Genomic DNA, 15,283 nt, shown 5'->3' with positions numbered 1-15,283 from the left:
GCTTTGGAAATATTGATTAAATCATGCAATGCAACTCAAGATAGAGTGTTCTTTTTATTATTATAGCTATTAATAGAAAGAACATCAAAGGGCTTTATTTTACAATTTTTCCCTTTTTTGCTTCTTGTTCGTCATTCCTCCTCAAGTTCCACATTCAGCCTCAATATTAATTTTCTTCACTGTTATATTTATCTTGTAAGACTCAAGAATAACAGTAGCAAGGAATAAAGTGAACAAAGAACATTTTCCTTAAGAATTCTTATGATTCTTATTTTGAGATAGAGCATCTTAGAAACTTAATCCATGTATGCTAGCCCCAAAAGCACTTAACTTTTGAGAGGAAACTCAGATCAAATCTAGGAGTTTATATTCTAGACTGTAATGTTCAAGCCACCTATGTCGCACAGGTGCCACAAGGTCATAACAGCCTCTATTTCCTCTGCAAAGCTGTCATGGCAGATACCATTCTGTTTTGCTGTATGTTCAAAGCTGGTAGAAGGTTGAGTAGGTTGGCACCTGTGTGCCACTCTTGATCCACTAGTGGTGTTCCTCACTCAGTTGTGAGGACACAGATGTGGTGAAGGGTCTTTAATCCAAATACCCAATTCCAAATGCAGCAGGAATCACCACAGTCACAGCCATTTTCCTCCAAAACCTCACCTGTGAAAGAGGAGAGAATTAAAACTCATATTGCCAATCAGCAAGCTATGGCTGTCCTGGAGTGAGCATGCAATCAACTTTCCCGTGGAAATGAACGGGAGGGTCATTAGAACAGGGAGAGTGATGGGAAAGACTAACATAGGTTGAGTAACGACAGTAGTGTCTGGGGCACGTGGCATACAGTCATGAGTATTATTTGTGCAAAGAAGACACTGAACTGCCAATGAAGCAATGTTTTAGCTATTGTAGAGAGGAGTAGGAGTGGAAAGAAAGAAGGCATGCAAGCAGCAGCTTTTGTAATTTTGTCTGAAGGTGGGAAGAAAGACACCCCCCTATTTCCAATGTTTGCTACGGATGAGCTAAGCCAATTTCCTGCTCCAAATGCTGGGTTTCATGAATGCCTTCACTGGAGCTCTGAACTTGCCCCAGGCGTGTGTAGAGAGGTGGTCATTAAATAGGCTGAAGACTGAATTGTGAGCTGGATACCTAAAAGTTATGATACGCTGTGGATGCCTTATGCTCTGTATCTCCATGGCTTAACTCTGTATATTTGCACCATAAGCAACCTTCCTCTCCCGGTTGCTATAATAAGAGCACTTGCTATATCTTGCATTATATATTGGAATCCTTATGTTAGTTTAATTTTACAACCACTGGTACCAATTAGCTATGCAAGCTATAAAAGTATGACAATAATCAAATCTTATACATCATGGGATGAATTGATGGTTTACAGCAATCATAAAAGAAACTTTCCCCCATACACAATGTTGCATGAGCCAATTGCCTTAGAAGAATCTCCCTGCCTATCTTTAATGTCAATCTCAGTGAATGGTTTCCAATTAATAATTTAGTTGAAAGTAAACAATCTTGTGTTTAAAAGGACTTTTATAACATATTTCTAGAATGTTTTCATTACTCAGGAATAGATTTCATTTTGCTATCAAATCTCATTTTGTCTGTTTTCCCTGCACTGTAAAGTTGATAAATCTCTTGCATCCACTTAAGCAGAAAACTGTATCAGCAACTTACTTAATCACTCAAATGATGTGTTACAATAGCCAATATCTTTTTCAGGTTGCAGAAAGATAAGCAAACTAGTGTGAATTTGGGGATCTAAAATAAAATGCAATATAACATTTCTCCCATAAGTGACATTTTAAGACTTTAAGGTTTACTAAGAGTTAACCAATGACAGCTTTTGTTGCATTATAGTTCTTTTCTAAGTAAAATATAAAGAAGCCTAGAGAACCTTAGAAATAAAGCAATGTTTATTGAGACAGGGCAACTTCTTGTGAGACTCCCTGACTACTCCTTATCTACAATCTGAATATTTTGTGGTGTTTTGTAACAGTGAAACAGAATTAGGAAAATTGGACTGAGTCACTAATTAAAACTGAACATTTCTAGATAATTCAAACTCAGTCTGTTTTCCCTGGATCCATAATATCTGATCCATTATTCAATCAAGTACCATGCTTCATGGTACTATGCTTCAACTCTTTGACAGAAAAAGTAATATAAACTTTTGCTATCCATTATTATCAAAGAGAAATTCCTAATATTTCCAGGAAACAGGAACCATGTCAGTATGAACAAATGTTATGCTTTCACAGACACATTTTAGCTGATGCTTCTCTGGCATTGATTAATTCTTGCCCTTCTTTTATTGTCTGCTTCAAAGAGATCTAGAACAATGAGGAATTTTGAAGCTTTTAGCATCTCTTTTGCCCCTGTGTTGTGTGCATTTCTTCTTAGGAAACAATGAAAATTAATTGGAGACTCATCTCTGACCCGGATGATGATGGAAGGCAGATCAAGAAGTGAATATTATAATAGCTCTAGCTCTAGTTGGTGGAGTTAGAACAAGTAATGGTGAGAAAGATGGCCTAATTTCTCCTGGGAGTTCTGCCACTGCCCCCAAACAAATCGTTTCACTTCTGTGTGTTTAATTTCACTATTTGTAACAGAGAATTTCATAAAAGTCATATTGACTGGGCATTATGACTATTAATGTGTTTCTCAAGTTTATGTTTTTATTATCATTTGATAGCACCCACTGCTGTTATACCAGAATGAAGTCATAGCAAAAATTGCATGCATGACAGGAAAGAAGTGAAACAATGTGAAGAATAAGCTTATAGTTCAGAATTTAGCATGCATGCTATATATATGTATATATCCTGGGAACTCCTCAGGTACCCTTCTTCTATGTTAGGTACTGTAGTGTTTTGACGTTTAAACAGTTTATGTGAGCACTTAGTAATGGCTTGGAGGATGAGAGATCTTTAAAAACATCATAACATCAGAATAGAGGCTGTTTTTTAAAGATACAGGCTTTGGTATAGCAAAAGAGAGATTTCTGGTGCCTTGGACAAGGCTTCCCTCCACCCATTTTCTTGCACTCTTGTGCTCCTGGGGTCATGGTCAGTCCCTTGTAATAGCTGGGGAGGCCTAGACATATATAGTTCTCTTTGGCTCACAATTGTTAGAGCTGTGTCCCAGAAATAACATGTTTTAAATGCATACCTTTTAGGACAGTGCAGAACTGTTAACAGCGCTGCTGCATGGTGGAGCTGACATTCAACAAGTTGGGTATGGAGCTTTAACAGCCCTTCACATTGCCACAATCGCTGGTCATCATAAGGTATATTTCTCCTTTTCTGTACAGGAAATTGTGTAAGTTAATGCCAAGATTAGCAGGTCATTTTATTTTAGATTGATGCCATTCAAAACAAAACTCAGAATTTGTTTAGTACAGCCAAATTTTATTTAATTCCTTTGTACTTTGTGGGAAAAAACGTAACTGCGCATTATTTTTTACATTGAACAAACATGCACAAAGGACAGAGATCTATTTGAATATCTCTTGCCATAATATAAATGTCTTTAAAATCTTGGCAATAAATGGCACTTTTTTTTCTAAATATCAGACGTGTTAACCAATAGCTACATGATGAAACACACTCACTCATACATCTCAAGGTTTCTGAACCTGGATATGGAGTAAGGCTTCCAAATACTGTCTTTCTGCACATGAAAAAAAGCACAGTAAGAGTTTTATTCCCTCTTCTAGGAGTCATGGGCTCTGCTTCACAGCTCTGTGGTTTTCACTTCAGAGAGGCACAGAGCTTCTCAGTTTAGAGCTATTTTATACTTCAGATTAGCACAGAGAAAACTGTTGTCAGGGTAAGTCGTTTATAGTGTGACTCTCAAACATCCATATTGATAAGTCTCCTATGGGTTGGAGACCTATCACTATGGGGAGTAGACGAAGGAAGAGAGGGATGAGATTCCCTAGATGCCTGTAATCAGGCTTTTCCCTTTCTAGACATTCTGTTAGTCATGAATCTCTTTTCTTATCATTTACCACCTCAGTTTAGTCATTTCACACATCATCTCATTTCTGTCACCCTGGCAACAGCTCACTCAGTGTAAATTATTTATTTTTTTTAATCTCTTAAAGCACTGGGTGTGCAAAATTACCTTGGTAATGAAGGGTTTATGACTGTAAACATACTCATGAATTCAGGTACTTCATATTTTATCTCCTTTGGGTCCATTAAGCAAGCAAAGATTTTGTCCTCTGCTTGAGTAAATGTGTTAACTTATACAGAGTGCTGGACTAATTTATGGAGACAGAAATATTAGAATTCTTTAAAGAGAGATAATCAGCAAGAAATGCAAGAAAAAATAAGTAAGTACAAAGGAGGAAATATAGATTATGTTAATACTTGCCTTTCATTGTGCATCTTATAAATTCCCTTCAAGCATAAGAGTTTGGCTGGATGACTAGAACAAAGCATGTGTGCCGTTTTCAACAGAAAAGAAGAACCTCTCAGTATGTACATGGCAAGAAAGAATACATCTCTTATGAACTCCCAAGTTACAGCAATCACTGAGATTATTGATGTAAACAAAGCCATCTCTTCTGCTACATTTCCAGTCAACCGGTTTACACACAAACACACACACACTATATACTGTACATATGCATACAGAAATAGTTACATAATTATATATTGAAAGAGAGAAGACATTTCTTTTCAAACAGGCAGTTTTGCTGGGACAATGATGACTCTTTAGAAATCTTCTGTACTATCTCAAGAAATCTGCCAGCAATTAAATACCTGGTCTGAGAAACTCTAAGGCTAGCCACTGAAGTTCAGCTAAAGGAAGGTAATACTTTTTAATTTAGGCAATTTAGATTTTCTTTGACTTCTTGTTTCTATTTAGTCTGAAAGAATTATTGGATCTCTGCATCAGTAACAATATGCCAGATTTTCTATTTTATTTAGGCTTTCAAAGACACTGATAGATCCCTACTGGAATTTGCAGTCAGGATTTTAATTTCCATTTAAGTTAATTACATATCTGAATTACTTTGAAGCTTTTGAAAATTGCACTGGGTACCCTTTGCAAAATTTTCCACTTAATACCTTTGAGTATTTCACCTTGTGTGTTAACTACACATATACATAGATAGAGACAGTACCTAACATCACAGTAGTCTTTGCAGGGCTCAAAGTTCTTTGGGGTCTATGGACACTGATGCAAATAATACGAACAGTAAAGTAGTCACTGGGAGAAACAAGCCACACTCTGCAAATCCAGCTCTGAACAGCTTGTGTACCAGCACTTTTGAAAGTGCTAGTAAGAACTGTGATCCCTGAGTAAATTTTCTACTATAGCTTGGCTGCAAAAGGCTGTCTAATTGTGAGAGTGAAGGAGGAAGAGAGTTACTGGAGCAACGGTTTTAGCACTAGTTAATGTAATGAGTACATGGTGAGTCCCATGAGGGGGCTGTGTCAATGTAAAAATTCCCTCTATTTCTAACGGAAATATACATTATGCTGTTTTACCCTCTTAAGGGCTATATATATATAGCCTATATGTATATGTCTGTGTGTGTGTATACTTTGTCTGCTGGGGACCTTTCCCAGGCTTGTGGGCCATCAGGGGCAACCAAGGATACTGGTGAATTTAGCTCTACATTGCAGCCTCCCAAATGATTTAAATCCAACAGGTATGTTTGTGCTTCTTGTTAAAGAGAGGATACATAAAGACACAGTTGGTGACAACCTTGCATTACCTAGAGAGTCTGTGTGTGAAGAAGGTTAAGCTGAAAAAGGTTAAAACAATTTACGGGTGGTCACACCAAGGAACTCAATTAAAAAGCTGTTAGCCTTCAGTGTTTCAGTCAGCAACTCCAACAGGGATCAGGGGACAAATCAATCTGTAGCATCTGTTTAAGCTGGTGAGTGAGGAACCATGCTAGCAGGGCAACCTAACCATTTATATTTTGAAGGTCAGCTCTCCAGGTGGAAGAACCAGGCTCCTTGGTGTGTCTGCACACAAGAGAGGCTGAGAGCAAGCAGGGATGGGGGTGTTTGTGTTTTAACTTTACATCTCTGAGCTCACAGGAGCATCATGTCATTCCCTTCGAGTACACATACAACTCTTTTTATCACCTTAATGGAAATCCTTTCTTGTGTATACTATTACTAAAAAACAGATAGGGAACCACCACACCTAATTGTTCTGTGCAAGAATTATTATGGAGATATTAATGAGAGTCTTAACTCTTTAATGATCTTTTTCACTTTTATGGAGTATGTATTTAATATTCCCTCTGTGGGAAATATGAAGTATTCTTCTCTGCACTGGGGTTTCAAGTAATTTTTAAAATGTCTGGGCCTTGTCCTGCAAATGTCAAAGGAAGGCCTGCTATTTGTCTCATGTCTTTAGCTCCTACTGAGGTTATTGAAAAAAATGGGTGCTCAGAACCCAACAAGGATAAGACCATTAACTTGATAAGAAATAACTTATTGTGACAGGTTTTGAAAAGCCCCTTATTTCTTCTTTGGGAATGATCAGATCTTTATCTGCAGTATTCTCCATAAATGGAGTGGGACTATGTAACTTATTTTGTTCATCTGCTGGTCTGGAGACTGAACATTTATAGTCCAAGTGAAGGCTTTTTTCTTTCCTTCTTTATATAGCTTTGAATTTTTCAGTCCACTGAGAATCTCCTGTGCTAGATGAAATAGCTTATTTTGTCCTTAATTTTGTTAATATTAATGGAAATATGGAATATTTTTTTCACACACACATCCTAAAAATAGAATCAATTTAAGAAAGAGAAAATAGATTTTGGTCATCTTCTTAATTCCAATAAGATAAACAATTATTTATACAATTATTTATACTATTAAATAAATAAATAGCAGAAGTATACACACCAATCTATGACACATAGTCTTTTACTATAGAAGAGGACTGACTATATTTAAGAGAAAGGTAGAAAGAACTGGGAGAAAAATTGGTTTGTTCTCCATTTCCGTGAAGAGTCAGTCTATGGCTTTCGCTCCATCACCACACCTGAAACCACTAGAGTGATGAGTTCTCTGACATTACAATACATTCTAATTCATTTGAGCCAGTGTGGTGTACAAATATTTCACCTGCTCTATGATTTACTGCCGTACACCAAAACTGTCCTGTTTGCTTATTTTATCTATTAATGGAAAATGCAGTTCTCAATGGGAAGAATGAAAAATTAATGAAAAATTATAAAATCAGCCAATGACTGTAGTAGAAACATCATCAAATAACTTTAATAAATCTCTCATTAAGCCTGCTATTTTGAAAACATTAAATGTTTCAATCCCAGGGAGGTCATTGCTAAATAAATAAATAATGTGCCTCGTACACATTTATGTGTTGTCCAGTATTACCATGTTGGAAAACCAGTATCATTGCCTATTTCATTTTGTAAATTAAAGATTTCATTCTAAGATTATAATGCCTCAGGTGTGTGAACTGGACGGACAGTTGCAAGCAGGATGAAGCAGTGCTACTTAATTTTTTGCAACCTGCAAACCTGAGAATCTGAAGTGTGAATGTGTAGCAAAGACCTGTTGGGGAAGAGGGAGTTAGTTCCATCTTATAGATTTTCTACAGTAATAAATCCCTTTTCATTTACAAGTCATACATTACATCAGCATGTTTGCCACCTCCTGTCTCCACTGGCATTTTGCTAGTAATAGGTATAAGTTCAAATGATATAAGAAGCCTTGAAAAATTAAATTTATGTCAGCCTTTTTAAATGGTTCACAAAGTCCCTGTATTCTTCTTTCATTCCCTGCATTTTATGCTAATGCTGCATCTTCCCAGCCCTTTGTTTTATCTGACACCGATTTTTCAGACCTTCTCAGAATCATTCTAGAACGAGGAATGCAGAAATAGTATTCACACAGCATCAATATACGTGACTAGACAAGCTGAAAGACAATGGGGAATCAAAACTCCTCAGAATTTGACTGTCTGAAGATCTGACCAGTGACAAAGAGGTCTGGAACTCACAAGTTTTGAATTCAATAACTGTTTTTAATAGTTACCAACAAACTGTCCAGAACGAATGAAGTGAAGGAAGCCTTTTACAGCCCACAAATGAGAGCACCAGGTATTTGGCAAACACAAGTGAAAAAACATTGAGTTGTGGCTCAGTACAGGAGCTTACATTAACCTGATGATGCAAACTTGTCTGAAAACAGTGACATCTTTGACAACACTTTCCTCCAGCTGTGCTCTCTCCCCAAGAATGTCCTGTACAGAAGATTTATCTGTGACCCATTTTTAAGCTAGAATTCATCAAAGTAAATGCGGCATTTTAGAATTATGGTATTGTTAAATTCACAGTGATCTCTTTGCCCAGAACAGTTATCTTCTAGTAATATTGCACAAAAACATTTAAACTATTGTGCGTCTAACACCTACCAGTATCAGCCAAAGATAAAAAAAATCCCATTCCTTGGCTACCCTTGTAGCAAAAGCGATCCTAGTGAGAGCATTATATTTCAAGACACCAATACCTGCATCTTTCATTAATGATTTATCTGTGACCTGTGTTTCATCTGATTGGAACAGCTAAGATAAAAGAACCTGCAAAAGCTTATTGCTGCTCTGATGCCTGTCCTCATGTCTTACGGAAAAGCATATATTAAATATTTCAGTAGACTTCTCCTAAGAACGACAATTAATTGTACATTTATCAGAAAGTTGTACTTAAAACATTCAGAACCCCCTTTAGCAGTTTCTTAATTCAGTCTGACAGAGTTTGTTCTAAAATTCTTACAGATATAGACAGATTTAGGAGTTGTAATAATTTAATGCAAAGACACTTTGCGGGATACGACTGATCATATCTACATTTGCTAAATTGGAGGGAATTAGGCAAATACTTGCCACTAATCATATTTTTATTTTAATACCTTAATTAATAAAGGATCTGTGAAAATCATAATAGATTCTTTAGATATTTTAGTGTAAGGCTGTACAGAGGCTAGCAATGGTGCAAAGGCCTTAATTGTTGAAGTTGTCTTGTCATTTAAACTTTACCTGCTAAAAGTCAATAAACATTGATTTTATTTTCTTAGAGGATTTCTTATCCCTTGCCCTTGTCCAAAATACAAAGTCCTTATGTTGTCTCTCTAATATTTTATTTTGTTGACTCCTAACCTTCAGAGTAGCTTAATTAATTGTCTTTGAAGTGAACATAATTGACTTGAATGTTCAAAAAGCTTCTGAATAAACTTCATAACAGAACTTTAAGAAAAATTACAAAGTAAGAGTATTGTTCAAAGTATTCAAAGTATTGTTTTGAGTTAAAACTTGGTTATGCGAGGAAAAGGAGAGCAGTTGTTTCCCCCATTCTCTGGGCTGTGCTACTGTGAACCCAGCCCAGGAAGCTGCTGGCAACCTTTGCGTCCAGGCCATCCAGCTGGCTCCAGTTCAGTCTGCTGTCTACCAGGGTCCCAAGGTCCCTGGCAGGCCACAGCCTGTGCTGTCGCAGTAGAGGGTTTTGGTTTTGTCATTGTTGATCTTCATATGGGTCATGCTGGCCCATTGCTTTAGCCTGTCTGGGTCCCTCTGGATGGCAGCCCCACCCTCAAGTGTACTGAGGACATAATTTGATGTCCTCTGCTAACGTGAAAAGAGCGTACTCCATTGCTGCCTCCAGGACCATTGCTAAAGGTATTAAATAGGACAGGTCCCAGGATAGATCCCTGTAGTATACAACTTGATACTAGCCTCAAGGCAGAGTACAACTTTTTAACTGCTACCTGCCAAGACCCATCACCTAACCACTTTTTCACCCATCATAAGATCTCACCTTTTCTACAAGAATATTTGAGAAACCATGTTTAAAACCATGCTGAAGTCAAAATGGCATTCGCTGTTCTCCCTTCACCTAAAAATCCAGTCATTTTATCATAGAGGACATTCAGGTTGGTCAGGTGAGACTTACCCATGGTAAATCTGTGTTGACTGTACCCATTCACATTGAGGCATTGCGAGGTTAAAGATGTGTCCCCTCCTCTCCCTTGCCTTGCCTTGCCTTGCCTTCCCTTCCCTTCCCTTTTCTCCCCCCCGCACCCCTTCTCTCCCCTCCCTTCCTCTCCCCTCCCCTCCAGGCTGTGATGCTGATGACAGACCTTAGCTGACTCTTGCAGATTTCAGTTCTGTTGACCCCTTGCAACACTAAATAAATTCAGCAAGAGCTGCTTTCTCTACAGCTTGAAAATCTCCCACAGGTTGTGAGCTGCACGTTTAGTCATAGTCTGCCTCCTGAGGATAAAAGTTGGGGTTTTTTTTGTCTTTCTATGAGAATTTAAAGCTTTTTTTTGCATCAGAAATGTTTCCCTTACTTTCTAGAAGTAATTTTATCCTTGCATATCACTCCAACATACCCACCTACTTGTAACGCCTATGACAACTTCCAGTGTTTTCTAAGATTCCATTCTTCTTTCTTAGAAAGATAGTTTTTCTATGAAACTATCAAGATTGTCTCTGTACCCTTCTCTTCATTTACAGTTGAGCAGAGTTTGCTTAATATGACTTACAAAATTCTGTTTATCAGGAGATCATAAAGTAGCTTAAATGGTTGCCATTTCTACAGCCTGGAAAAATGTGCCAAAATTAATCTACTTTTAACTTCAAGATCAGAAGTGGATCCACATTGCTCAACACAGTTTCTTCATCTTGAAGGTACACCTTGAAGCTTGTAAATGAATCTACATTTTGTATTCCAGCTTCCAAAGAGATTAAGGAGAATCAGAGTTCTAGTCACACCCCTGAGCGTGTTACAGCCTCACAGTCGCATGCCTAAATTAAAACAAAACTGATCCAAAGGAGTTTCAACCATATTCTGGTAAAAGCTACAGGTCCGAACATCTCTTTTCAGACCCAACAGATATAACTTCAGTTTTATGATAGTAGTTTGCTGAAAAATGTCTAAGATAAATCACTCAAAGGTCACTAAGCCATTAAGTGACAGGCTAACTGGCTCAGTGTTCCCCACCTCTGGTCCACAAGCTACTAGTATACTGAAAATTGTCTGGACATGGGATGCACAACAGAGGGAGTCAGTTGTATTAACCAACCAGTAACTGTGTTCTTTTTTTACTATCTGAACACATTAACACTTGCCCGATAAATGCGTGTGTTAAGGCTGTTACAGAGCTGTTCTTCAGCTGATAGGCAGCTTCTCTAAAGGTCTCAGGGGATCTTTCATAAGATTTTTTTTATGGAGTCAAACTCTTCTTTGAGATCCATAACTAAAGGATGCACAGCAAAAGGATGTCAACACACGTGAGATTTATCAAGGGAAATTCTTGGCAGGGGTATCACAATGAGAGTGGTGCAGCACAGAAAGCTTTCCAGAGAGGATGCAGGACCTCCATCCTTGGAAAGGATCAAAGTTTAACTGGACAACACAGTGAGCAACCTGATCTTTGAAATTAGTCCTTCCTTTGATCAGGAGGATACTTCCAGAGGACCCTTCCAACATAAATCATTCTATGATTCATTGTCTGTATTTCTTTCATATGTGACCTTTACTTTCCTGGGGGCTGACCAGCTAGAAGCCAGTTTTGCAGAAATGGACCTAGGAGACCTTGTTGACAAGTTGGATATGAACTAGCAATGCACCCTTGCAGTAAGAAACACCCTGGGCTGTATTAGGAAGGGTGCTGCCAGCAGGTTGAGAAGGTGATTATTCCTGTCACCTCTGTACCCGTGAGGTGGCACCTGGAGTACTGTCTTCAGCGCTAGGCTCCCAGAGAAGAGAGACGTGGACATACTGGAGTGAGTCCAGCAAAGGTCTATGAAGATAGTTCATGGACTGGAGCACCTGACATAGGAGGAGAGGCTGACAGAGCTGGGATTGTTCAGCCTGGAGCAGAGAAGGCTCCAGGGGGGATCTTATCCATGTCTACAAATATCTGAAGTGGGGCAGGTAAAGAAGAGGGAGCCAGACTCTTCTCAGAGGTGCCCAGTGACAGGATGGATGGCAATGGGTACAAACTGAGATCTGGGAAATGCCATTTAAACAGAAGAAAAAGCTTTTTTACTGTGAAGGTGCTCAAACACTGGAACAGGTTTCCAGGGGGGTTGTGGAGTGTCCTTCCTTAGAGACCGGACAATATTCAAAACCTGACTGGGGATGGCCCTGAGACACCTGCTCTGAGAGACACTGCTTTATATAGGAGCATTGGACTGGACAATCTGCAGAGATCCCTTCCAGCCTCAATGGTTATGTGATTCTGTGTCATCTGCAGAGTCTGGCTATGGCTGCTTCGGATGTCCATCCCCAGGATTGCCTTTATTCAGGACTCCTCTCACTCCTGCCAGTTCCCACCTTCTCCCTTGCCACATGCTCAGAACTCACTCTGGACCATCACCACAGCAGCCAAGCACAAGCGTCAGTGTTTGTGGGGCTCGTTTGTGCTCTAAGTCACAGACAATTCTCACTTCTTATCCCATTCACATCAGAATTTTGTCTGTCCCTGCCTAGTATGCTCCCAGGATACTTCCAGAAAATAATATTGGGCACAGACAGCCAACATACCCCATCATTCGTACTCAGAGAGATGCTAAAGAATAATTTCATAGGAACACATCAATCCATGCTCCTCCAGCCTGTCTTCAACAGAAGGGCCTAGTCCTGGCAACACTTAGGTGCCTCCTATAATGTGCTGGACCTGTTGAAGCCCCTGGGTTCTGAAGACACAGAATTGGCCCTGCAGTGCTGCTTGCAGAGGCGGCTTACAGCTGATATCATAGTGAAACTTAAAACTAATGGGAAATAGACACACCTGAATATGTCAGGGAATGGACCTTACACAGAAAATTTATTCAGTCGGTCCCATGGAAAACATGTATTTCAATCTAAATTGTGTAAAGAAATAATCCCCATACACTAATGCTGCTTGGTAACAGGTTTTCATTCTGCGAGTACTTGAGAATGACATGGATTTAAATGACTGGCCCCATTGTTGCATGTGTGAAATGATTTGGTGGTCTCAGCTTAGACAGTGCTGGTCTCAGCAGTTGACGGAAATGTGCATCATTGCAGCTAACATTAATTGGCATCACCAGTGGAAGTCTCAATGGGGAGGCACAGGTATAAATAGTATAGCACAGAAGCTGGTCATTTCCCCTTTGTCATTTCTTCTGATTGCCAGGGAGGTGTTTCACTGTTGCTCACTGTACTGTGGGTGATTCATGGTACAGCATCTTTCATCATCAGTAGACTCAAAAAGTTAACATTAATAAAACTGATACATAGAACTACTCAAATAATCCATGGCGCAAGGCCCTTGTGCTTATAAAAATATTAGCAGCACTTAGGCTTCAATCTATGTCCAAAGCGGTTTCATTCAGCTTTCTATTTTGACAGTTATTCAGAAAGCCAATGTTTGATAATTTATAGCTGTCCAGGAAAACATTTGCTTCCTAAAAGACCAAAAAAGTGGAAATTTGAAAGAAAACTCTTAGGGTTATTTACTGAAGCCAAAGGGCTGTTATCTTCTAAAATACACACTAAGGGAATTATGCTTGAGGATTTACCTTCACACATTTACATTTAAAAGGATTTTTCATTTAGTTGTTGATTTTTTTTTTTACTTCTGAAAACTCTGATATGTTTGCTGCTCTTTTTTCATAATGGTTACATGAAAATTAAAGGTTATTCTGAGAAACTCCAGACATTCATTTCTGTGCCTCTTACTTCATAAATCAGTCTTTTTACTGGCAAACACATTTTCAGGTTTATTTGTAAAGCATCAGTGACATTCAGTGTTCAGTTAAAGTACTGTAAGTTATTCACTTTTACATGTTGTATGCAGTTCTTCACCTTTATAGCTTGCTTATTTGGGCTTTTTGCTTTTTTTTGACCTGATTATGTAAGGTTTCGAAATCTTGTTTTACTAGCTGACCATATATATATATATATATATATATAGTGCTTCTAATTGGAATTTTCTGTTCATTTCTTTCTAGGCTGTTGATATTCTTTTACAGCATGGAGCTTATGTGAATGTTCAGGATGCAGTTTTTTTCACCCCATTGCATATTGCTGCATATTATGGCCATGAACAGGTAACTAAATAGGGGCTCTTCATAAAGCTGAGAAATAGAACACCCGGGTTTAGAGTTAGATATTTTTGCTTTACATTCCAGAGGGTCCTACCATGAAAAGGCCTCACATACCGACTTCGAAGTCAATCTCCAATTGCTCTAAGAGTCAAATATCAATAGGAAATTTCTACACTTTAATCCTCTCTGCTAGACCCTAGGAAAAATTAGTATCTTCCCCTCTAAACCTCTTGAAACAAATGATTGCCTAGGTAGCTTTGATAACCTATAAACCAATGTGGACCCAGAGTCACATTTCATTTGATGCTTATTCATCCCACATTTCAGAGAGTGCATAAGGAATGTGAGTATACTATCTTAAGCCTCTGCAAGGGAGTGAACATCACTTCCCGGTAATAACTAAATGGCAATTCTATTGGCTTTCCACAAATTCACAAACTAAATTGTGGCCACTTTTAAGTTAGCAGGAAAAAAAAAATCATTTAGAGAGCAGGATTTTCCATGAGGTACTGTGCACATGACAAGTCCAACTGTGCTTGCTTCATTCACACAGATCACAGACTTACTGAAACATAATCTGAAGTTCTGACCAAAGCTGGCATTGAACCTCCCAATGCTCTTTCATTTACTAAAGTATAATTGACATATGGTTAACCTAGCAGTCCAGTCATTTGCCCTGAATAGCCCTTTTATGTGAAATGTAATAATGGGTCTATTTTGGCCTATGCAAGTCACTCCCTATACCCTTCCTTGGCTAAAAGCATGTAGTCTGGGATATTTTCAGGTTTCAAAGGATGACCTCTACGTAGAGTGCATTTTTCATTTCAGTGACGTTATTTCGAGTGCATTGAGGAGTTGTTGTAGGAAAAGCTTTTGAAAGAACGGAGTCCAGATGAACAGACGATTGAAAATGCTTTACTTCTGTGGCTGAGTGGCAGCAGGGATGTGAACCACAGATGTGTTCCTGAGATCCTTCTTTTCATATTTATGCACCTCATCTCCCAGTAACATTAAGAAGCTCCTTGCATGCTGGACCGAGAGATTAGTTTGCTTATTTTCCCTAAGCCACTTCTGAACAAATAGTCACACTTCTGTGAAATTATGCTAAAAGCTCATATGGTGCTCTTGTGAAAAGAGACACTGATCAGAAAGGAAGCTAAGGAAACCAGTGGACTTTGAGGGC

The 15,283-nt window shown here is 38.6% G+C and overlaps 1 protein-coding gene across 1 annotated transcript in view; it reads left to right on the top strand.

The window, feature by feature from the left end:
- The window catches only part of TNNI3K (TNNI3 interacting kinase), a 111,763-nt gene that overhangs the window by 10,943 nt on the left and 85,537 nt on the right, over positions 1 to 15,283 (top strand). Inside the window, exons 5-6 of the mRNA XM_075095512.1 lie at positions 3,197 to 3,307; positions 14,005 to 14,103. Coding sequence (XP_074951613.1) covers positions 3,197 to 3,307; positions 14,005 to 14,103 — 210 coding nt within the window. The remainder of the gene's footprint in view (positions 1 to 3,196; positions 3,308 to 14,004; positions 14,104 to 15,283) is intronic.

Source organism: Phalacrocorax aristotelis, chromosome 6, assembly GCF_949628215.1.
Source record: "Phalacrocorax aristotelis chromosome 6, bGulAri2.1, whole genome shotgun sequence".
Classification (NCBI taxonomy): domain Eukaryota; kingdom Metazoa; phylum Chordata; class Aves; order Suliformes; family Phalacrocoracidae; genus Phalacrocorax; species Phalacrocorax aristotelis.
Note: the sequence above shows the minus strand (reverse complement) of the source record. Positions and strands in the feature narration are given on the sequence as shown.